Source organism: Cladophialophora bantiana, assembly GCF_000835475.1.
Source record: "Cladophialophora bantiana CBS 173.52 unplaced genomic scaffold supercont1.36, whole genome shotgun sequence".
NCBI classification, from domain to species: Eukaryota; Fungi; Ascomycota; class Eurotiomycetes; order Chaetothyriales; family Herpotrichiellaceae; genus Cladophialophora; species Cladophialophora bantiana.
In genome coordinates, this window is record NW_015971610.1 from 68,549 (window position 1) to 92,198 (window position 23,650).

Consider the following 23,650-nt stretch of genomic DNA (forward strand, 5'->3'; position numbering starts at 1 on the left):
GCATTGTCGCACGGAGCATTGTGAAAAACCAACATCGATCCAGACAAGTCTCTGAGGAACAGCTCGAAGACGCGGAGGACAAGGGCGGCCGCCGCGGCGATCCAAGCAGCAAATGCGGGATTGGTCCCTGGATATTCGATCATGACGAAGATTATGCCCCTGGGGCGCACTCCTATTGTCTCTGCTGTGGCAAAATATGTAAAATATAGAGCCATGAGGTTAAAACCGAATATATATGTGCTCCTTCGCTTCATGGGACTCGCTAAGCCCCTGCCACTGCCTGGGTTGCATGATCGTCCCCTTGCTCCGAGGGTCGAGAGCTCTCCATGGGGGAGGGCCTAGACATCCCAAAAGTTTGGAGCTACACCTGTTTCAGCTTACGTTTGTGTCCAGGATCTGCGGGCTATCTCGCAGCGGCTAGTCACCAGTATCTCTTGCAAAGCTGACCTGAATTGCGACCCGTAACAGCCGTTGGACACGAGCAAACCTTGAACGGACGATTCAATATACGAAGTCATTTAACTAAATGAGGCGTAGTGTCCAGCGTCGTCGTTTCAATGACCCTGGAGGTCTAGCCTCATCCCTCGGACAGCGAATAGTTGACCCGGGGTTTGGATCCCCAGAGTCACTCGGAAGGATAATGGAAAAAAAAATCTGTTTCGAAGCCTTGGGCATCCTGAACACACGGGAGACTATCCGGCCCCAATCGCGGTGCTGAATGAGGAGGAGATAGATACAACTACATTCCGCGAGGTCGAGAAGGCAGGATCACCGCCAGTGTAGCATCAAGCCTGGGTATCGTTGATCAGCAGCATCTAAAGCAAAACCCCCCTTCTCTGTTGACCCCAGGACTAGATCTACAGTGCTTATCAACTATCCGCGGGAAACAACGACAGCCGAAATACATCACCCACCGTATTCTGGAGAAGTCTCAGAATACGCGCTTAGATGTCCAATAAGTACCTCTCTGGGAATCTCAGAAGCTCGAGATTACCTGCATCTTGTAGGCGAGACTTCTATCATGCCTGTGTCAAACAAAACACTGACAAGGGACACGTACCCCTCCTATACCAACTCTAAGGACTGGGTCACTATCCTATGTCAACCCAGAAAGATAGGCTTCCATCGTCCTATTCCCAGATTTAGCCAATCTGACTCCTTTATCAGACATAACCCACGCCGATACGCAACTTCATCCACCGTATTGACCAGTAGAACGTCGAGATAGCGTCCTCCTACCCAAGCCTGGCCCTTGAAGGAAGATGTAAGCTTCGTTCCAATGACAATCAAAACTCCGGACTCATGCGAATGGGGATCCACTCCAGTCGGAATTTGGCTCCAGGCAGACATAATGTTCACGCCGTCAACGTGGACTTCGGCCTGCATTTTTGGAATCATTGAGATATTATCTCCACAGAGTGTCGACGTCCTTCCAATATAAGTCTGGCAGAACAACATCAGTCCAGGACCCAAGGATCCTGCCTTTTAGGGTCCCACTTGGAACATCTGAGGGAATGTGTGCCTCTGTCAAGACTGTCTCACCACTGACATTCCAACCCGGACTCTCCCAGAATGAGGTTGAAGATCTATTCTTCTGTTGGGATCACGTAAGCGGTTCTGGAGTCCTGTCATTAGTGATTAATAGAAGCAGAGATCGGAATAGTCAAACGCTCCGTCCTTGACTGAAGGATACCAAATTCTTCCCTCCCATCCGACTCAAGACCAGCTGGGAATATAGCAAGCCTCTATTCCCTCACGCTTATTTGTCAGGGAGTTTGTTGCTGCTCTGCGATGGTTGCGCATAGAAGGCGTATGGCGTTCACCAGAATAGGTTTCCCAAGCCAGTGCAGTTGAAAGAAACGGTATCGGCAACGCCCAAGTGAATCCGTAGTCGGAGATATACTCTAGACTGCTCAGCAGGCCGGAAATAGCGTTTAGTCCAGCTTCCGGAAAGGAAAGTCGAAGTCCCGAATAATGTGAAGCTATTTGCCTGTTGTAAGTGTTTGCAAAGTCGAATGGCCTAGTTCTCAGAACCCTGGACAACACGTGATGGCTTCAGGAATCGGAGTCCCCAACAGATGGGTGGTGAGAGCTTGGATGGTCAGACAGATTCTCTTTGAAGGTTTCCTCTTTCCAGGACGCCTTCTGACATTCCCAATAGATAAGACCTGCAGTGAAAATCAAGGCCTTTCTCGATAGAAGTCTTTCCTGTAAAGTCCAAGCTCTGGTGCTCCAAGCTGAATCAAGGGTGCAATCCGATTTACTGGAATACACTAGATCTGATGTCTTCACGAATGCGAAGTCTGACGTAGCGATAATTGTTGGATGGTGCTTCCTCGTGGAGGGTCTGACGCCGGGCAACTCTGCTATGCCAGTGCGCTGATAATCGTCAAATATGAGTGTCCGTGGATGGAGCTCATTCTCGGAATATAATATTGCTTGTCCTCTAAGCAATCTTGCAAAATATATAAGCTGTCAACCCAAAGATACTTTTCTCCTAGCAATCTTGTGACGGACATTGCATCACTCATGGTGGCAGATGTTGCGCCAACTAGCGAGCCGGGCTCGCGATACTTTTCAATGTTGTTCGTGGTGATGAAGAATTTGTTTGAATTGCCCCAAACGTAGCTAGGCGCAACCCATTGTTTGGCGGCACAGCTGTCCACGATACATTCATTGTTGACGTCAATAAGCCGCAGCCGCATGTGAGGATACGGAGGTGTTACGATCATCGTACAAGACTCTCCATGATGGTTGAAGCAATGGTCTTTCCAAGCACGGAGCAAGCGCTCGTCCAAGCGGTTGGGTCTGATCCGTCCCTCAAAAAGATGCGAGTCTTCAGTGCCCTCACAAAACAATCTTGAAGGTTCGCACGAGAGGATACCCTCATCAAAGCTACATTTCTGAATTTGGATTGTTTGTACTGTCGTTTTGGGACCCCTTGACGAAGAGGCCATGAATTGCAGTTCGGCAATCAGTCGATTCGGTATAGAGCGTCGGTCCCATTCTCTAGTCAATTCATGAGATCTCATCAATTCTGTATACAAGAATTGAAAATGATGATCCAGCACGCCAAAATCACGTTCTTGAGATTCAAGATCAGACTTTGGGCCTTCGCCGTCATCGTCCAAGGGTTCAAGCCCAACGTCTGAGAGCCAGGTGGATGCGTGCAGGGCTATCGTCAAGCACATAGAGCATATACGGCGTTCTCGAAGACATCGCGAAATGTCTGTGTCCGCCGACACCTGCATATTTCCAGAATGTCTATCGATGCCTCATTAGCCTTGAATTTTGCAACAGTGCGCTTCCCAAGATGTTGGAGCGGGAGTTTGGAGTAGAATTTGCACAATGGCATCGCTTAGAATAATCGACTTCGGGAAACATCGCACGAAGAACTTCGGTATCTGTTGTCGTTTGTGGGATTGAATTCTTTCCAAGGTGGATTGACGACCCAGCCAATCATATATACGATACAAACACCACAAAGGTCCCAATTCGGCTCTATTCAGACACTAGAGATGAAGGAGTGCTGCTCCCTTGTATACCTGTTGGGATGAACTCCAGGAGATTGTACACACATGGTGGAAGCTCTGAAATCTCCACCTCCTCAATGTTCGTGTCTTCAGTCCACCTGGCTCTTCTCTGTTCATGCACCCATGCTGAAAATTCTCGCAAAAACTTCAGGCCCCCAGGTTTGATTTGTTTGATTCGCATATTAGTATCGCGATCGGAATACTAAACACTTTTTAGAACTCTGCGACTTTGAAAGTGACGGGTTGTTTTTTAACCTCTTTTTAGAGCTCTATTATCCGGCTTGGTGTGGTTTTTCCTAGACAGATGTGAATCCTAACAAACTCTAAGTTTGGGCAAAGATCGACGCTGTCTGTCATCCAAAGTCTTTAAATTCCAGATGAATCGCTGGGAGAGGGGCGTTGACACGTACGGGTATATATTGGAGCTTACGCAAGCTCCAGCTCATAGTAACGACGATATATTTAAAGCCTTTTCGTTGTGAGGATGATACGTGTCAAGCCAAAACAGAACGAACGTGGCGGTTGTCTAGGCAAGTAAAGCTAGCAAGCTAACTTTTGTCTAAGGACAAGGATTGACAGCCCTGTCTCATGTTAGAGTGGGCAATGATACCAGTGGATTCCCAGGAAAGGAGGTGGCAGACTCCTCCACGGCCCATTGGTAATGGCTGCAAGCGCCCTTTTTCTGTTCGTTGTCAGGGCAAGCGCCCCAAGCGTCTACCCAACCAGACATTTACTGGAGCATTATGATTTATGATATCTCGTTTGAACTGTCAATTTTGACCTCCTCGTAGTGGCAGGACCCTGAAAGCTGAGATTGTCTGCAATTATCGGTCTGATAAATAGGGGTTGAAAGGAATGCCGTTGACGAACGACGTGCCATAAAGATTTCCTAGTCTAAAGCTACCACATTGACCACGAGTTGCTGCCTTATCACACGACCTTGAGGCTGCCTGAACGATGGGCGTTAGCTTCGAGGCTGCACCCAATTTGAGAATACTGATTTTTGTGTTGAGTTCATGCAGGATCTGTGGCGTCTCGCGTTTGGTCGACTTCAGCTGCAAGGGCCTTTAGAAATGCCTCATTCTGGGAACGATACGATGACAACATCCTCCACAGCCACAATTGATGGACTGTAACGAGCCGTGCGGAGTCTGGAACTTTGGTTTTGTTTTTCTTCACCATCTTTATCTTTCAGTTTCTCCTTTTTATTTCTGGAGCTGCCTTTTTCTAAGCTTCCTCAGCTCCTTACGAATTAGGAACTGGTCCCCGTTGCGAATATTGACAGTTTCATGACGCAAAATGGGCTTACAATACTCATCCAAAGTATGTGGCAGTTGGACATCCCTCGATTCGGGAGATTGACCGCAACAATACTTCAAGTTTTCTGTCAGAGTTTTGTATTTGGTCAGACGGCCGTTGATATCACCAAAGGAACTTGAGTAAAAGTACGGCATCCGGTAAGGACAGTATTAGCACTCAGCCTTTCCATAAGTAATTGACAACGAACTACAAGTGACATGAATCCAAGTGTCCCATGGCCCGTCGGCGCAATTCGCGCTGAAGAGTACCCGGGTGTGCACCTGTGTTTGAACTCAGATTGTCCCAAACACAGGATGACTCTCTGAACCTCAAAAGATTATCATCTTCATGGTATCCGAGAAAGTGACGAGATGTGGATTGAAGTAAGGGTTGGAGTATCCCTCGAATATAATTTCCGATATTTCTCGATTCCGGTGAAATTTTTCGTAGTAGCGCCTAATTCAGAGATCAATGAATATCCATTTACAATGTTGAAATGCTCATAAAGATCGACAATTTCTGCTCGATATCGAAATTAGCATCCATGATTTGTCATTTTGTATAAGCCGTTGTTTCCTACCTTGTTGATGGGAAGGTAAACCAAGATATGCTTGTGGTCCATGAGGTTTGGAAAAGTATGAGCTGCGCTTTGGCTAATTGGCCTCGATCCATGGGTAAAATACCACCATTTTACGTCTGCCCCAAGAGCGTCTTCCAACGCAAAGGCACTGAGTGAATCATATAGCGGGTCCCCGAACCAAGCAGCTTCCCAAGCCATCAATTTTTTGTCGGATAGAATGTCCGGGATGCCTTGAGCCCCAACAGCCATTTAACATCATCTCTCCTGTTTCTTTTGGGCGGCCAGATGCAGAAAGGTCTCCCCGCCTTTCCCTTTGCGTTAATTAGATCTGTTTGATAATGTTCTGCTGGGCCATGCGGTAGATGCATTTTCCGTTGAGTAGGATCGAGAATGACATGAGCCACGCCATATTGGCCGGAAGCATAGGAAAGATGTGCTGGAGTGCTCTTATCTCTGTCCCTCGCCATTATGTCTGCGCCGATACTGATGAGATATTCGACAACCTCGCCAGCACCGTTTCCAGCGGCTACATGGAGAGCAGTTTCTTGGTTATTGTTCTCCTAGTCGATAAATGTTTTAATCTTCCGAGACCGCAAATTTATTTGACCAACAGCTCGACAACATTGTTTTGATTGAAATATGACGCTACATGGAGAGCTTCATGAAGAGGAAACCAACCTCGTTGGGCGGCGGAGCGCAATTCCGGGTATGTTTTGAGCAGGTGAGTGACATCCGCAGTCATGCCGAACTCAGCAGCGATTTTGAGGGCATTTACCACAGCCACACTTGTATTTTTGATTAGAACTGTCGAGGCAGATGCCAGGGTCGAAACCAGGGATGTAGAATTCTCTCAAAACATTTCAAGGGGAGATGCCTGTACCTTCTTCAGGACCGGTAGCTTGAGATCCTTGCCCAGTGTCCTTATCGATCGTTTGAGGGCCTGAAGGTTCCACTGGATTTGGTTCCTGAGTTCCTGGAGGGGGTCCAGTATCTGTGTGATGTGGTTGTGCCATAGCATCAACGCGAGGCCGGCCGCCCAGAGAAACGAGCTTGGATCAAGCAAGCAGGGAAATAGCAATACATAATAAAACGTACAGAGTATTTGCCGTGTGGACGGAACTCTTAGCCAGCCGGAAATTCCAAGCACTAACCAACATGTGCTTCTCACTCAACCGTGGCAGCTTTTACCAATTCTCAGCCTAACAGCATTTCTATCTCAACGGCAGAAACGATACTAGTTCTAAATTTGGCCATCACTCCACGTTGTCTGCTGTGAATTAACATATTCTCCCAAATCCTACGATGCAACCGGTAATTGCTATCTCATGGGACTTCGAAGGGCACAAGCTGAATGAATTCAAACCCCCAAATTTCGGCAGCATTTGATTGAGCCAGTAGTTTTTGCCAGACTATGACTTGCGCCCGAGAACCCAGAAAATAAAAAGCCCCCAAGAGAAACTAGACCTTGCACCGTAAAACCTGGAACGGCCCGTACATAATTTGTACAGTAACCCCAACCACCCCTGCAACTGGCACGGGAAGCTTGTTCATCACAACGAGCTGCAGCTACCAATCAAGGGCACTCGTAGCCCCCAGGCAAAGAGCGGGGGTAAACCGTGCAGTAGTTCGTGCAGAATACAAGCGACGATGTTATCAAAATGAGGCTGGCGACGAGAATGCAGAACTTTTGCCAGCCGGGGCTATCACCACTTAAATCATGACAAGTCTTCAGGGTGGATGAACGGCTCCCAGAAGCAGTCTAGCCCAGTTAACTAGTCGTGGCATGTTACGGCTGAGGGCTAGAATGATAGTCACAGTCAGGCACCAAGACTTTGCTATCAAGAGACACTTCTCTGCTCATATTTGCCACTAAATCTGTCATCAGGGCAGTCGGCTTCGACGGATCTGATCAGTGTGCCATACATTCTGCATATCTCGACCCCAAACCCACTTGTATATCTCCAAGTATTGAGGCTGCTCACTTGCCTAACTAGGAACGACTCAGCCTTGTTTCCTGGATTTCTTCTCCCCTTAAACACCATAGCTGACCTTCCAGGCTCCACTATACCCGTTTGATTTATGTTCATAGCCCAAAGAATACGAGATGTTATCATGGTAGATATATTCCAATCATTATCTCTTCTACCTAGTATACAACCTTCTAAACCGGTCTCCCGACCCATCAATGCTCTGATTTCATCCTTTTCAAACTTGGGGAAGGAATGTCTCGGTCAAAATCGCAGTTGATCCCCGGTGCCCACAGGAAAGGCTCGTCCTTCAAGTTCAGACCTAAATTGACCTTGACCTTGCCAATTTGGCTGACGACGATGACCGGATAGATCTGGCCACGCACGTTCTGGAACCCGGCCTCCATCAACCTCTCTCCATTCAATGTCCAAAAGACCGTCCGCTTCTTCACGTCGACCCCACACCCGACTGTGTCACCATACCCGAACTTTCTCGCCGATCCCAGATCCTTGATTTTAGGAGGGTCTGCGACACACCATATCTTTCCGTCGTCGCCGTGGTAAGCCCAGCTCGAAGTACCGGGTTTTGGCCAACCCGGGAACCAGTGCTTCGTGGATCCAGTGGGCTTTTGAGTAATTCCCATCACAAAGATGGGATCGTCAAGCTTGACCTCGCGATCCGCAATCGACATTTCGAAGTAGTAACGTTCAGAGGATGCCGGTATGGGATGGTCGGTGATCAAGGCTTGATCTGTTGAGTAACACGTATCACTCGCATCCATCCACAATGGCACGAGCTCGCCGCGTTCCAGCAGCTCAACCTCCAGACCTGAAGGAGAACAGATGAGCACATCTGAAAAGCTCCCTACAAACTTAGAAGGCCGGATACCAGCCTTGAGCTTGGAGTTTTTGATCACTTCAACGACATCTGGTCTGTCATACTGCTCCGCCAGTTGGAGTACGTTCCAGCCATGTTCGTCCGTGGCGTAAGGATTGGCGCCATATTCCAGGAGTTTTGCCACAAGCTTGGGGCAATCATTGATGGCCAGCGTATGAAGCAGCTCGATCTCCGCGATGGCTGCCTGCTGATCGTGGTCAATCAATGCAGATATCGCTTTTTCGCGGTCCTCGTCAGGTTTTGTCCAGATCTTCGAGTAACACAGCTGCAGCGGTGTTTTGCCCTGCATATCCTTGCATTGACTATCTGCTCCACGTTTCAGCAAGGTCATTATCGCATCGGGACGGGCCCTCAGTGCTGCATAGTGCAAAGGCGACCAGCCCTTCTTGGACACAGTCACAAGAGCAGCCCGTGCGTCGACATGGTCAAGGATGAAGTCAATCACGCTCGAAAGTCCTCGAGACGCAGCTCGCATCAGCGGGGTCTTTCCCCAAGTATTTTGCCAGTTGAGAGGCTCAGTCTCTCCTTTCTCTACCATGACTCTCCCAAGGAGGAGAGCAGACTCGGTGTCGCCATATTTGCAAGCCATTCCGAATGGGGTTGCTCCCAGGTGATTTCGTTTGAGAGAATCCGCTCCTTGCTCAAGAAGGACCTTCACAACTTCCGTTTTGCCAGCCGTTGCAGCAACAAAGAGTGCTGTTTCGCCGCCGTCGCCCGGATCCTCAATGTCGGCACCGTGTTCAAGTAGCAATTTGACTCCCTCAGAATGTCCTGCCTGGGCAGCTTCGTACAGTGGTCTTTCCGATGCATCGTCTTCTGCATCGATCTCAGCGCCTCTCTCAATGAAATACTTCATAATATCAACGCGGCAAACATCCCGTCGGGCGAGAAAATGCATCGCAGTCTCCCCTCTCGCATTGCGGAGGTGAATATCTGCACCAGCCTCAACCAGTGCCACCCCTATCTCAAGATCAGCATCTCCCGCAGCGAAGAAATGCAAGGCAGCATTGCCAGTTTCGTCGAGGGTATTAATCTGAGCATTGTGCGCGAGGAACATCTCGAGCTGTGCCAAGGTGACCGCCCGACACCCGAGGAGAAAGTGAAAAGTCCTTCCCAGTAACTCGTCATCCCAATGGTTGTCGATGTTTGGGTCAGCGCCGGCATCTAACATGACCTGAAAGAACGCATCCATACTTTTTTCTGTGGTCAACTGAAAAATTACCGCAAAGCATAGAACGCTCATCCCTTCCGGCACCTTTAGGTTGACAAACTTTGAGGCGTTGGGTCGGGCCAAAAGTATTTGCGCCAAGCTGGTCAAGCCACAGCATGCGGCGAAAACTAGAGGATGTAATTCTTCGGTGTCATCGTACATCTCGATGGAGTCGATCGTCAGTTTCGCGGCGGACAACGATCGGATCCATCCTTTCCACGCCTCAGATTCTGGATCAAGAAATCTTTCGAGGAGTTCACGCAATCGACTCCATTGTTCGCCAGACCTCTCCTTGGCGGGATAGATATCTTCCAGCTGTGTCAAATGCCACCTCAGTCTTGAAATTTCGTACCGAGCCTGGTAGGAGGTATCTTGGTCTGCCTGAATGTCCCAAAGCCGAGCTCGATCCTGTTCTGTCAAGTCCACATTCTCATCACTGTCTACTACAGACTGGTCGTCCTTTGCTTCCGCCGTCGCAAGAGCATCGTTGCTGCTTTGACCTGCTTTCTCACTCGCTGGACCATCCTTTTCTTGTGCTTGGTTAGAATCATCGTTGCTTTCGGCAGACTTTGGATTTTGGTCGTCCGAAACGCCATTAGTCAACGATTCGCCATTGACAACGGACAGTGCTTGTGTTGCTTCCTCGTTGTCTTGTTTCGATGTTTGTTGCACACCATCGATATTCTCGGTCGTTAGCTCGTTAATGTTTTCATCCTGCACTTGAACACCGCTGCTCTCAATCTGTTCGTGTGAGGCTTCCGCTGGTGGTGCATCGTTTTCAGTTTGAACGTCATCGGTCGGGTTCTCTCCATCCAATTTCGCCTGATCATTTTCCTCTCCGTCCAATTCGTCCCTGCGCTTAGCGTAGTATTTGCGCTGAAATGACGGAGATAGCAGATGTTGAAGGATTGTGGTGGTGATTTGCATATGGCCTTCTCTTTCTGAAACCACAAATTTTCTGCTGCGTTTCAACTCTCTTTGGCACCTAGCACATTGGCATTCAGTCTCACCCACCGAGTTTGTGCTGTCGTCAGCGACGCTTTGTGGTTGCAGGAAAAAGTCTCGCACAGTGTTGTGAACTAGGCTGACCGTATGGTCAGCATTTACCCGAAGGAAGCCACTTCCAGCCTGTCTGATTTGCTCTTCGTAGAGTTCCGGATCCACGTTCTCCTCGTCGTGGTTGTCTTCTAAGTTACCTTCCTCGTCCAAAAAACTACCCTTATATCCATCGATGAGTTCCTGAACAGTCAATTCCTCTCCGGCAAGAGTAGTCCAGGTCAGGCAGTGGGTGAGCAGATCGTAGTACGCAGGGTTAGTCTGATTTAGACGTTGAGCATAAATGTTATCAACACCTGAAGGTAAGGACTCAAGATGTGCTGATAAAGGCCTCCGCCACGGTCTCCGCATAAAGTCCATTGCCAGCTCGACGTAACGGAAGTAGCATCCGGCCTTTTGGATGATTTCTCGACAAGCCTCTTCACGCTCTGCTGGAGTGAACCCAGGTAATTTGGCCATCTCGGCTTGGACATGCTCGGCGATATCTTTTGAATTATTCTCCTCCACACTGATTCTTGGACAACCCTCAAGCACAGCTGCTATATCAGGTTCGTCTCTGCTGCTACAGTAGATATTCACCTTCAAGCCCGGTGTACCGGCGAAGTTCTTGATTGTCTGGATGAATTCTTGTGTCTCTCTGTCGGCACACTCGTCCACAGCGTCTATCATGAGGTAGATTCGCTTATTGATGAGCTTGGCCAGGGCGATGTAGGTTTGTTCAAATCCAGCTTGACCCTCTGTCGCTTTCTTGGTAGTGGTTTTGGAGGTAGTGCTCTTCTTTTGGTGTTCGATATAATCCGAAACAGCCTTATTACACTTATCCAGGACATCCAACGATTGGGCCGCCTCACGGTAGAGTTGTGCAAGAAGATGGCGCTCGATTTGATCAGCCTGGGTGGTGGCTTGAGAGCCCCTCGATATGAAAAAGTAGTGGACGAGAGAGTCGTGTTTGTGGGCCTTGTTTTTGAGGTCTTCGATGGCAGCAGACATGAGGAAAGACTTTCCAGATCCACCAGTGCCGACCAGCCAGGTAACGTTACCACCTTCAGCGTTGACAAAGTCTTGAAATTTACTGTTTTCCAGAATCCAGCCACAAGTTCCTTCTTTGCGAGCAGCTAGTTTAGAATCTAGCACTTGTTGATTGTCCTCGAGGGATGGCAGTTCCTTCTTTTGCTTTTCCCAATTGGCATGGGTGATCTCGGCTGCAGTCATACGTTGGTCTCCTCTGTGAAGTTCGTCTCTCTTCATCAATTCCTCCATCAACTTGTTCTGCTTGGCGGCCTCCTCTTGCAATGCTTGTAGCATTTCCATTTGTTCCGATAAGCCTTTCATCATTGTTGCGTCGTTGTCCAGGCCTTTCTTCTGATAATACTGCGAGACTTGTTGGTTTGCCTGGGAGGCATATTTATTCATCTGGGCTTCGTTGTCTTTGATGGCTTTTATCTTGGGCTGGAACTTTCCTTGGGCGCTACGGAACAACCCCTTGATGACACGCACGCCGGTGTTGGATCGAGCATATTTCCACATTTGATATGAGAACTCGATGATGTTCACGTATGTATCCTGAATGTAACTCAACACCTTTTCATGAAGCTCGGTAAATTCAGGAGGACGGTCCCGGGTTGCATACAAGCGGCCATAAACTCGACAAGATATGAGGATTCCTAAGATATCTGCGCACGCTCCGGAGAAGAGGCTGAAGGTTGCAAAGTCATCTTGGACTGAATGAAGGCAGAGTCTGATACCGGTCCAGGCAAGGCCGACACTTTCAGGGGCTGACTTGATGGCGAGATCTCCCACTTTCATAAACTGGTCGACCTTGTCAAGAATGGCACCAAGTTTACCATTATACTCGGAGTTGGCTTCTTTTTGCGCCTGGACGACCGAACTCCGAGCTGATTCGGGTGTGGTATAGTCTTTGAGAAATGGCTGGAAGTTGGATGGATCATGATTTCCTGAAAATACTGCTCGTGCGGCATTCCAGGCCTCCTTTTCGAATGCTTCATCTCTGTTCTTGTCGTAATTGCTCATTGTGACTGATACGTATACTGACTTGTAATTATGTGCTCAATCAGACTGTCGTCGAGCGGTATATAGCGAGAATTGGTGATTATGGGAGCCTTGAAAACTGGTCACAAGGTTCGGTCAGCACCAGGTCTGCGTTGTCGTCAGGCTGACTTTCAAAAAATTCATGCTGCACACCCGAAAAAGACTACCTGGCAGGGATTAGTAATTGAAAAGCAGTTGAAAGCAGACTGATGTTTTGGAAAGCCTTTAAATGTCTTCTTATACCGAGCAAGCTGAACCGTGGGCTAATTGAATGCCGTGAACGTCCCAAAGGAATGCCATCTTACCCTTGACGCTCATGCTCTCGTAGATCGGTTGCCTTAAGTTGTTTTCGTGCATATTTCGAAGGACTGGCATGAAGACTAGGCAGCATCCGGCGCGTGGTGTGGTTTCTAGGAGAGTGTTCGAGGCAGCTAACCAGTAGCTCTTCAGCTTTAGAAAGTGTTTGCTCGCCTCCTGGTTTGGGGGCCGTTTCAGCCCACGAGCCCCGTAAAAAGCCCCTGATCATTCGGCAGCTGCAACAGGCGGAGCGTTACCGGTCAGCCTAGTAGTTCCATCGAGAAGCCGCCGAACAACGACCCTCCATAGTGCAGCCGAGAGTCCCAGTGCTGCATCCTCTTCGAGCTGCTGTGCTGCATAGCGAGCGGATGGATGCCGTACCTCCAACATGGTTCTCATCCAATTGATATAGGCGTGATGGTGTTGCTTTTGATCGCACGGGCTATTCCTGTCTAGTTATTAAGATGCACCTCGAAAAGCCCGAGAAAATAACTAATCATGCTGAACCTAGGAACAATGTCAAACCCCAGTAGGAACAACAAGGCTATCTCACAGTAGGACTTGGCGACAAATAGGTGAAGGAATCTCTAAGAACGCCACATAGCAGCGGAACGTCCTGAGGCTGAGATCCTGTTAACAGGGGTTGGCCGAAACCGGGTCTTCCCGAACTATGGAAACCGCCAAATCTGACACGAGCAGCATGAGGTAACACCAGAGGTCAAGTTGTGGGTCGCCATCAGGACTCATGGCTCTACTCACGCAGGTGCTTAAGGATGGTCAAAGGCGAGGAAGACGAGTTGGCTACTTGATGTGTAGTCAATTTCAATTGGGAGTTTGAGACGGAGATTGTTGCCATAAATGTGGCAATACCATGTTGCTCTTGCCTTATTGAGACACTTCTATACCTCTATCTTGGCCCGTATATTCATACAGTGAGCGCCTGGTCTTCTCAGGCACATCAAAGCATCTACCTCACAAAAGCGCAGTCGCTGTGCAAATGAAAAGCCGCGCTTGAGTCTGTCGTCCACGAATCCACATCATGAAAAGCAATCTTCTCACGGCGCGACGAACAAAGCAGCAGAAAGAAATCTGGAAGCCGAACCCAAAGAATTCAGCCTTCTAACTCCACCAGATCCCCGTTCCTCGAGTCATTCGGTGTAATTCCTCTCCTTCTCCTCCATTCCCAGACTCCTCGATCCACCTCTTCCTTGTCGACTCCGTCTGGCACCAAATAAAAGGTAACCCCCAGTTCTATTTCCACATTCCGATTCCTTCCTTCATCGTCAAAGAAGAGCATTTCGTCGAACGGTATCGTTCGTCCTCCTGGGCCATGACCATGTCCACCGACACCAGATGATGGCGGTGATTTTGAGAGTTGCGTTTGAAGACGACGGAAGTGTGTTGTTTTCGATCCCGGGTATATTTGTGGGTGGGTAAATAGGTCGATCGCCCTTGACGGCTTGCTTTCTCGCGTCTCCTTGGATTCATCCTGTGTTGGAGCAGGGACGTGGAGGCCTTTCAACATATCCCTTGCCAGGTCTGGCGCGTGAGTTCTACTCGCCAAGCTCATAACAATGCCTTTTTCCCGCGCCGCGGCCAGTATGTGAGGTACTTCGGAGTAGAATGAAAATGCCTCTCCCCAGCGGTCAATCATATGAGTATTTATCGTTCCAGGGGTTGAGGCCTGCGGTTTAACAGGAGCAGAAACGTGTGTGTCCACCCAGAAGGGCCAGAGCGTGTAGTCTAGGTCAAAGACTATTATCGTAGGGAGAGGAAGTGAGTCCGTGAATGTTGAGGGGATCGAGGATGGGTTGGATACGGGACGCTGGGATGAGCGCGATTTCGGCATTTTGAGGACTGGTGTGGGAGGAGACCGGGGGATGTGGATGGGAAGAACGAAGAGAAGAGAGAGATAAATGGCCAGAGGAAGAGGGCGTAGAAATGGAGAGGAAGGAAAAGCCAGCTTCGAGGACAAGAGAATCGATACTTCAATTGTCGGCCTTTGCGGTGGCAACGCAATCGTGGTGGGGGACTGCGACAAGGCTGAGAGGCAGCCTGGTGCCTGAGAGCATTGAGATCTCGACTTGGCCGGGCAAATCGGGCTAGTCTCGGCCGTAGCTTTATCGACAACAAATCCTTGCTTCCGTCCCGAGAGCCCCATGCTCCATCATCTGCAATTGTGACTGCAACTCCTGTCTCTTCCTCTAAAGATCTTCTTCTGGTCGAAGTCCGGGGACGATGGCGAGCCTTCCCTTACACTGGCCATGCTGATCAACCAATGCCTGCGCCTTCCATTCCGCGCAAGAATTGCGGCCTGTCAAGTCTGCCGCCTCACACTCAACTTTTCTGTTCAAAGGAACTTCAACAGTGATGCAGCTGCGGGACACAATGGCAATGGACCTGCTCCTACCGTGGCCATCGTTGGCTCTGGGCCTGCCGGCTTCTACACGGCCCAGAAGCTGTTGCGAGACATCCGGGGAACGAGGATAGACATGTACGAACAACTTCCTGTCCCTTTTGGACTCGTCAGGTTCGGAGTCGCTCCAGATCATCCAGAGGTAAAGGTCATACTTTCCCTCCTCGCCCCACGAAATGGTGCTCTGACATGTCTTCTAGAATGTCCAAGAGACCTTTCAAGCTATCGCTGAATCCCCTGACTTTACCTTCATCGGAAACGTCAATCTTGGCCACGATCTCCCGCTGCCGCTTCTCGCTAGACACTACGACGCAATTGTCTTTGCGTACGGCGCATCCAAAGACCGCAAAATCGGGCTGGAAGGGGAAGACAAGCCTCACATCTACTCCGCTCGCGCTTTTGTGGGCTGGTATAATGGTCTTCCCGAATACCGAGAACTTGGCCCTAATTTAACGGCCGGAGACACCGCCGTGATTGTTGGGCAAGGAAATGTGGCATTGGATGTGGCCAGAACACTGCTGAGCAGCGTTGATGTGCTGAGGCAGACCGATATCACTGAATATGCTTTGGATGCGCTTTCCGCTAGCAATATCAAGCATGTTCATGTGGTGGGTCGACGAGGTCCTATGCAGGCTGCATTCACAATCAAGGAAGTGCGGGAGCTTTTACACCTCGAAGATGTGAACTTTAGGTCTATACCAGACGAACTCTTCCCCCCCGACCTGTCAAAGTTGCCCCGCCCAAAAAGGCGCCTAATGGAACTTTTGAAGAAGGGTAGTCCGTTGAGGGAAAATGCGACAAAATCGTGGTCTTTGGACTTTCTACTTGCCCCAAAGTCACTGAAATGGTCTGATTCAAACCCCGAGAAACTGGAAGGGGTGGTGTTCTCAAAAACGAAACTCGAGAACCCGGCGGATCCAGAATCTAAAATCGGCACTACGAATGAAACACAGCTAATACCCACATCGACACTGTTCCGATCAATTGGATACAAAGCCGAGGCGATCCCTGGAATGGCAGAATTAGGCGTCGAATTCGACGAGCGGAAAGGAACGATTCGGCATGATGGATTTGGACGAGTCGTGCCTCTGGAGAACAACGAAGCATCGGGACACGAAGCGAGCATCTACTGTTCTGGCTGGGTGAAGCGTGGTCCAACGGGTGTGATCGCCAGTACCATGGCCGATGCTTTCCAAACTGCAGAAGCGATCGTGGAGGACTGGAAGAGGAGGGCGCAACACCTTGTAGGCTCTGCTGGGAGTCAAGATGGTTGGAAGGGCGTCCAGGCCGAGGCTGTTAGTTATAGCTTGCCACTCAGACCGATCCATTGGGACAGCTGGGAGAAAATCGACCAAGTGGAGAAGAAGATCGGGAAGCAAAAGGGGAAGCCGCGAGAGAAGCTTGGGAGTGTTAAGGAGATGTTGGCTGTGAGCGGCAAATAAAGTGGTAAGGGAAAGGCCGATTGGGAGTGCGTACGTCTCTCTCAGAGGCTCGCCGGTAGAGCAGAAAAGGGGCATCCCAGCCTAGTGCAGCTCAGGTTGGGCATCTATTCAACTGTACATTATTGACTGTTATATCCATCACCATTCCCTCTGAATCGCCCAAAAGTCTCAACTACCTAATAATATCTCAGTTCTCCGCTCCCCAAACGCGAGGCGGTTTAGTAGAATGTTTTGGTGGGAGGAAGGGGAGAGAGGGAGAATCAAAAGGATGTGGACGTAATATCAGTCGCGTGATTCAGAATACCAAGTGTCTGCTGCCCCTTTGCAAGATAGCTTTCATCCGTGTCCCGCGATCGTCCTCGAGGGAAAAGTTGCAGGGCTCGGATGCAAGAGAAAAGCAACCTGAGGAACAGGAAACTCGTCTCGGGGGATAGAATTCCATCTTCCGTCATGTTCGATTTGAACGGACGTAAGGCGTCCATTCAGATTTCTTCCCAAAACTATCATGTGTCATTGCCATTGACTTAGAGCTCCGGTGAGTGCCATTTAGCCTCAGCTCTTTCTGCATCCAATATACTTTGGACATCCATCTTTTTCGTGACATCGTCATTGAGGTACTTCAGTCCCTCCATAGCCCGACCGTTACACGCTTGTCCCAGTGTCAAAAATGCGAAATGTCCTCCAACAACGGGCCTCGCGAAAAAATTTGGTCCGGGAAATTCTCCTCTCCCTTCTGTCATGTGTAGGTCGGTAAACGGTCGATCTGTCACTGTCTCATTCACCCATTGCGCGACGGATTGCAAGATATTGGCGCGGACTTTCGGGGCCGCGACAGCCATCGCAAAAAATTCCCAGTCCGTCTTAGTATATAGATGTCGCGAGTCGAGAGGCAAACCGTATTTCTGACGTACGGCATAGTACCAATCGCTCTGCATCTGATATATGTGTTTCGGCACGAATCCATCTTTGTCCCCGGGAATGTGGTTTTTGAGGGGTTTCTGATATTCATAACGCCCGGCAATGGAGGTCTTTGTTGTCGACGAATTGTCTGAACCCAAGTGGAAACAGAGCAAACTGTCCGCGTACAGATTGTACGTGGTAGTCCAGGAGCCATACCAGTTGTAGGCGACCTTAGCATGTGTCTTATCTCGAGAAATACCATATTCTTCCCACTTTTCAATATAGACTTTAGAGATATTGTTAAACACTTTGGCATCTTCGTAATTATCCGTGAGGTCTGCGAGCCCAGCCATGGCTTTGATGCCAATAATGCCTTTTAGAGCCAGGTTTGTCTGCAAGGCCAGCCAGCCAGCAAAGTCGTCGGTTGATAGCTGATTGTGAGGTAGCAGAGAAAACTCAACCAGGTAACTTGTCCACTGTTTCCACAACCGATAGCTTCTGCGCACCCACTTTTGGGCGCGCTTCACACTCTCAGGTCGACCCACCCAAGTGTCATCAATGTATAGAATGCCACCTTCCTTACCTACCGACAAAGGCGCAAGGCTATCAGACGAGGGGATCGGGCTGGGGACACCACCCATCGGCTGCCACGTGGCGGAAGCAGTCCAGCCCGCATCATTCTTCAAAGCATTAGCTAATGCCAGTCCCATGATGAGGATGTTTCCACACTCCTCTACTGGCATGTACTCATCTTGTCCGAGCGGGTGGCCAGTGGCATTTGGGAAATGAAAACCAAGGTCATGCATTGCATATTTATTCGGATATTGTCCACTCAGCATGTGCTCAATTAGCGGTTCGAGCAGATAGCCCAGCCATCGCGCATTCGTGTACAGAAAGAACGGAAAGGCGGGGAATATAACGTCAATGGTTTGGAAATTTCCGTTGGAAGAGATTTCTTTTAAGAAGAGGATCGGATCATCTGGTGTGCCTGAGAAGCTGGTGGCTCCCAGGACCTGACGAGCCGAAAGAGCAACGATGTCGACGTAGTCCTCGGCACCGGACCGGAATGCGTCAATGGCCAACTGCGCCGAGTAGTTGGCCGCTAATAGGCTTGCATGGTCAAAATCGAGGTAGTGGAAGGTGAGCAATTCTTGGACAGTTGGGAAGTAGGATTCCCACAAGGGGCGCATGTAAGTAAGCCCTCGCGCCGCGGCAAACTGGACAACGGGATCTTGAACGTGGGCAATCGTAAATGTGATGCTCTGGTCTGCGGATTGGGTGCTGTTGAGGTCAAAAGACTTGGAGAATGCGAAGACAGGTTCCTCGTCCATGATAGGCCGGAAGTCGTGGTCGATCTTGTCTTGCAAATTCCCGTGCCGGGCAAATTGTTGCCTCAACTGAGCCGAGACACCGGCCTCATGTCGCACGTCAGAGGGTGCAGAGAAATAAAGCGTACCCCATTCAGCACGATCTTGAAATTCGGTGAAGAGCTGTTCCACTGCCCTCTGGACCTTCCAGGTCTTGAAACCGTGAGACATACCCTCCAGAGCTGTATGATCAAGGCCCCAGACTATCTTGCTTCCCCGGTCACCGCTGACCCATTGACCGTTGAGGTCAATATAGATATCCACAGGGACATTGCCCGAAACGTAAACAGTGACATAGCTCGCAGGGATAGATTGTCTGACAGTCGATGTGGGAGTTATAGGAGACAAAAAGGAGATGGTGATATCAATTTGGCTAGATTCGGGGTAGAGTGTAGGAAGCGGTAGGGTGTAGGACAGATTCGTAGTCGAGGCATCATACACAGCACCACGATAGAGTGGCGAGGAGATAGTATAGCTGCAAAGAGATCAGTTTCGAACCACCAAACAGAAAGCTAAAATATTTACTTGTCATCGTCTTTCCTGAGCGAGTCGTGGGGTCTTCCCAGCAGAGGATATGCGGTCCTTTTCTGTGGGACACTGGCGAGGATAGAGAAGCCAATTTCTTGACCGGTCCAAAACATAGGCCATTTCTCCCATGGTACATCTCTTGCGTTAGCCAGCCAGGTGCTGAGATAAGGGTTGCGCACGATCAGAGGCAGCACCGGGGGAGTCAGACGTGAGCACTCGACATGGAAGGGCAATGCGACGGCCAGGACCGCCAATGCGGAAACCAGCCGCATGACGGGAAGCAAAGGATGGACTCGGTCAGAAGCTCAACTCAAGGACAGAAGGCATGAGAGTGTGAGAGGGAGAGAGCCACACACACATACAAACACAATACCGATACACACAAGGAGGAGAGAGAAAATCCGGGGAATTGGAAAGGTGCAAGAGGTGGAAGGAAGGAGGATGAGCAGAAGCTGCGACGATGGTCAGCCGACCAATCTGCCTCCGCCTGCGCCTGCACCTGCAACATAAGTCACCACCACACAAAACCATCCCAACCACCAGCTTTCTGTCGAGATTCTCCGATCACGCAATAACAATGACGGCATCTGATCACTGTCAGCAAAGACACCAGAGATGCTTGTGACCTTCTTCCTTCGATGCTCCTCCATTCCTCACCTTCGCCGCCAATTCCCCCCCCATCGCCGTCTCGCACTATACCTGTTCCTGTCATGCCCCGAATCTTCTTTGCTCGCCAGTGATGCTGCACATCGGGAAGCTGGGGTGAGACGAAGAGGGTGTTAGCGGGGAAACTCTGTCAGTGAACCCCTCCCGCTTTGGCGCGAGGACGTGCGGTGTGGGTTGCTCGAGCCTTGCCATGTCGCCAATAGCAAGGCCTCTCCCACGCCTGCGGCGGGCCTCTACAAGCCTCTATCGGAAAAAAAAAAACTCGACCAAAATCGATGCCACACTTTGTCACGGCGGGGTTCTGATTGGCTGAAGACCTCTACATTGATGCGAAGTTTCGGATGATTTGCCTACTGCGAGTCGGTGTCGAGGCCGTCAATATATAAGTACTCATATATTCATCTCTGGTGTATCTTAGCCCATTTCTCTCTCCCGATTTCTTGTTTTCTTCACAAGCAGCGGTCGTCTTCAAAGAGCTCGCGTTACCCAGTACATCTAATCTTTAATTCAACCTACTCCTTCGATGGATGTCCAAAACAAAGAGGCCGTGCTGGCCCCAGAATTATCCCCCTCTCTCACGCCCCGAGATGTCGAGCAACAGCCCGGTAACGAACCACCGTCCGATGTTCACACCTCTGCCTTCAAGAGCCTCGGCATCCTCGATCAGTTCCTTGCGCTGTGGATCTTTTTGGCCATGCTTACCGGGATTCTGCTGGGAAATTTCGTCCCCAGCACTGGCCCTGCGCTCCAGCGAGGTGAATTCGTCGGCGTTTCAATTCCAATAGGTACGCCGGCACGGTCTGAGAGAAATCCATGGGACATTGACATCTAACCGTAAAGTCAGCGATCGGGTTGCTGGTCATGATGTATCCCATCCTGTGCAAGGTCAGGTTCGAAACTTTACATCACTCCTTTCGCGAAAGAAACCTCTGGGTGCAGGTGGCTTTCAGCGTCTTTGTGAATTGGATAATAGCACCTCTCGTCATGGTAAGCCTCGAATTGTTGACCGGTCTGATTCCAAATACTGACAGAATTAAGCTGGGTCTGGCGTGGGCTTTCCTGCCGGACGAACCCGCCCTCCGCGATGGGCTCATCCTAGTCGGTATCGCGAGATGCATTGCTATGGTTCTGATATGGACTGGTCTGGCTGGTGGCGACAATGAGTACTGTGCCATCTTGGTTGCTATCAATTCTCTCCTACAGATGGTCCTCTTCGCCCCACTAGCCCTTCTTTTCATCAACGTTATCAGTCACTCTTCCGATGGCGTCACTGTCGACTATGCTCCCGTCGCGAAGAGCGTTGGTGTCTTCCTTGGAATACCATTGGGCGCTGCCATCGTCACCCGATTTAGCCTTCGCAACCTCGTGGGCAAAGACTGGTACGAAAAGCGATTCCTGAAATGGATTGGTCCACTGTCATTGATAGGCCTGCTCTTTACCATCATTGTCCTATTCGGATCCCAAGGTCGTCGTGTGGTCCACCAGATTGTATCTGTCGTGAGGGTTGCGGCTCCACTCATTGTGTACTTTGCAGTCATATTCCTCTCGACGCTGCTAGTCACGAGGAGACTCGGTTTTGGATATCGACTTGCCTGCACCCAGAGCTTTACGGCGGCGAGCAACAATTTCGAGTTGGCCATTGCCGTCGCCATCGCCACATATGGTGTTGACAGTGATCAAGCACTGGCGGCAACTGTCGGGCCTCTCATCGAGGTGCCAGTCCTACTCGCGCTTGTCTACATGGTCAAGTGGTATGGCAGGCGCCAAAATTGGGTGGCATAGGCTGGAGACAGATGCCACCGTCCATTGAAACATCATATTTCAGTCGCATTTCGGTCTAGAATCCATCTCCTGTAATATTTGAAGCAAAAGTCGGCTGTCGACTCGACAGCCCGACCCCGGAATTTTTGGCAGGCTGAAGGCCGTGGCAAGCCGTGCCGCGATTTCGTCTATTTCTGCAGGGGTGGGGTCGTACTGCTCGATCATCCCTTTCGCTATCAGACATTGCACGGCGTTCGCGTTCTCTGACGGCAAAAGTGGTCCGTTCGGCGGGATCCCAAAAGCATCGCAACAGAAATTCTCGTCAGAGAACGCTGGAGGATTCTGACTATCCGGGCCAAGCATCCACTCGTACGAACTGACTGGGGACAATGAGGCAATCTCCGGCAGACTCGTCGTAGGCGTGTCAGAAGTGGCCACCAAAGGTGGACACTGATTGCCATCATAGAATTGTAGGTTATCAGTCGTCAAAGCAGGTATCGGAGGACCAAGCGATGCCGGGGAAGAGTATGGCGGACAACATAATTCCGAATTCAATTCCCGTTTTGTCATGGTCGCGGTATGCAAGTTGCCGGTGGCCAATGCGCTGGGCTGCTGATATTTGGGCCTGATAGTTCGATGGGCAGCTGCTGCAGCGTTATGCGGGAGTGATTGCATGTCAGGGCGGCCGAAAGTCTCGACGAGGTTAGGACTGATACCGACATAATTCAATAGATCTCGCAGACGAGCATTTTCAACTTGTAAATCACCGAGCGCTGCCCGCTGCAGCTCGGCCTCGCGACAGGCTACCTGGCATTCTTTGACCCGTCTTTCTAGCCCAGCTAGATATTCCTGTCGCCGGGCACGGCTCCGTCGTTGATTGTCGCGGATCCGTTCCTGCTTGGACTTGGACGCATTAGGCGCTGTACTGGCTTCAGATCCCATGGCAACCTAGCAAGCATTCAACACTCGGCACGCTGAGGAGTTGGTCTGGGCGTGGACTGCATCAGAGACGCATCGTCCAAGAACAAGCGCTCCTTGGAGTCTTAGCGGACAGAAGCAGCGCGAGAAGCTTAGTTCGGATTTGACGTCTGGGGAGTGAGAGTCGTTGATGAGTAAAAGGAAAAACACGATTGGCCAAGGATCCTGGCGCTATTGCTGGGCGGTGGCTTTGGAAGGGGGGACGCGTAAGGGACCGACGCCGGCGCTGAGCGGGCTCTCTGAGCCTGACAAGGAACGAAATGTACGGTAGGTAGCAGAAAGAAAAGCTTTTCTCGAGTCGGTGATTGACGGAAGTGGCACCACAAAGCGTAACAGAACGAGGGTTAGGCGAGATGGGTAGAGGGGCTCTAAACAAGGGGGGGGGTATTTAGCAATATATACACACGTGGTCCATATATGTGCTATATCAACCTCATTGACGACCCGAAACCGCGGAAATGCGATCTCTCGCCCAGGTCTTTGGGCACTAAGACGCGAGCTTGGATAGATCAGGCAGGTGGCATATATACCTTTGCAAAGGGCACGCATCTGGTACGGTGGATGGGGGTGGGATGCGGGTAGCAGACTTTCTGGAGAACCAGGTCGCTTTGCATGCATGGCGCCAACATGACAGAAAGGCAAAACCTCAAAGTAGATGCAAATATGAAAATACCAGTTGTCAGCAGGCTATGGTGGAGAGGAG

The 23,650-nt window shown here is 50.1% G+C and overlaps 8 protein-coding genes across 8 annotated transcripts; 2 read left to right on the forward strand and 6 right to left on the reverse strand.

Annotated features, from left to right (window-relative positions):
* Positions 1 to 2,366: 2,366 nt before the first annotated feature.
* Positions 2,367 to 3,191, reverse strand: Z519_12794 (uncharacterized protein; the record flags this gene model as incomplete). The annotated part of the gene is made up of 1 exon (XM_016770499.1): positions 2,367 to 3,191. The coding sequence occupies one exon, from the start codon at positions 3,189 to 3,191 to the stop codon at positions 2,367 to 2,369; it is 825 nt and encodes a 274-aa protein (XP_016613279.1).
* Positions 3,192 to 5,609: 2,418 nt separating this feature from the next.
* On the reverse strand, positions 5,610 to 5,879 carry Z519_12795 (uncharacterized protein; the record flags this gene model as incomplete). Its single annotated transcript, XM_016770500.1, has 1 exon — positions 5,610 to 5,879. One exon carries the CDS (start codon positions 5,877 to 5,879, stop codon positions 5,610 to 5,612), a length of 270 nt encoding a protein of 89 aa, XP_016613280.1.
* A 1,715-nt stretch (positions 5,880 to 7,594) lies between these two features.
* On the reverse strand, positions 7,595 to 12,574 carry Z519_12796 (uncharacterized protein; the record flags this gene model as incomplete). Its single annotated transcript, XM_016770501.1, has 1 exon — positions 7,595 to 12,574. One exon carries the CDS (start codon positions 12,572 to 12,574, stop codon positions 7,595 to 7,597), a length of 4,980 nt encoding a protein of 1,659 aa, XP_016613281.1.
* Positions 12,575 to 14,000: 1,426 nt separating this feature from the next.
* Z519_12797 (magnesium-dependent phosphatase-1) lies at positions 14,001 to 14,738 on the reverse strand (the record flags this gene model as incomplete). Its single annotated transcript, XM_016770502.1, has 1 exon — positions 14,001 to 14,738. One exon carries the CDS (start codon positions 14,736 to 14,738, stop codon positions 14,001 to 14,003), a length of 738 nt encoding a protein of 245 aa, XP_016613282.1.
* Positions 14,739 to 15,153: 415 nt separating this feature from the next.
* Positions 15,154 to 16,747, forward strand: Z519_12798 (uncharacterized protein; the record flags this gene model as incomplete). The annotated part of the gene is made up of 2 exons (XM_016770503.1): positions 15,154 to 15,447; positions 15,506 to 16,747. 2 exons carry the CDS (start codon positions 15,154 to 15,156, stop codon positions 16,745 to 16,747), a joined length of 1,536 nt encoding a protein of 511 aa, XP_016613283.1.
* A 524-nt stretch (positions 16,748 to 17,271) lies between these two features.
* On the reverse strand, positions 17,272 to 19,814 carry Z519_12799 (uncharacterized protein; the record flags this gene model as incomplete). Its single annotated transcript, XM_016770504.1, has 2 exons — positions 17,272 to 19,489; positions 19,540 to 19,814. The coding sequence occupies 2 exons, from the start codon at positions 19,812 to 19,814 to the stop codon at positions 17,272 to 17,274; spliced, it is 2,493 nt and encodes an 830-aa protein (XP_016613284.1).
* Positions 19,815 to 20,731: 917 nt separating this feature from the next.
* Positions 20,732 to 21,990, forward strand: Z519_12800 (arsenical-resistance protein; the record flags this gene model as incomplete). The annotated part of the gene is made up of 3 exons (XM_016770505.1): positions 20,732 to 20,993; positions 21,053 to 21,195; positions 21,247 to 21,990. 3 exons carry the CDS (start codon positions 20,732 to 20,734, stop codon positions 21,988 to 21,990), a joined length of 1,149 nt encoding a protein of 382 aa, XP_016613285.1.
* Positions 21,991 to 22,029: 39 nt separating this feature from the next.
* Positions 22,030 to 22,911, reverse strand: Z519_12801 (uncharacterized protein; the record flags this gene model as incomplete). Its single annotated transcript, XM_016770506.1, has 1 exon — positions 22,030 to 22,911. The coding sequence occupies one exon, from the start codon at positions 22,909 to 22,911 to the stop codon at positions 22,030 to 22,032; it is 882 nt and encodes a 293-aa protein (XP_016613286.1).
* Between the last annotated feature and the right edge of the window lie 739 nt (positions 22,912 to 23,650).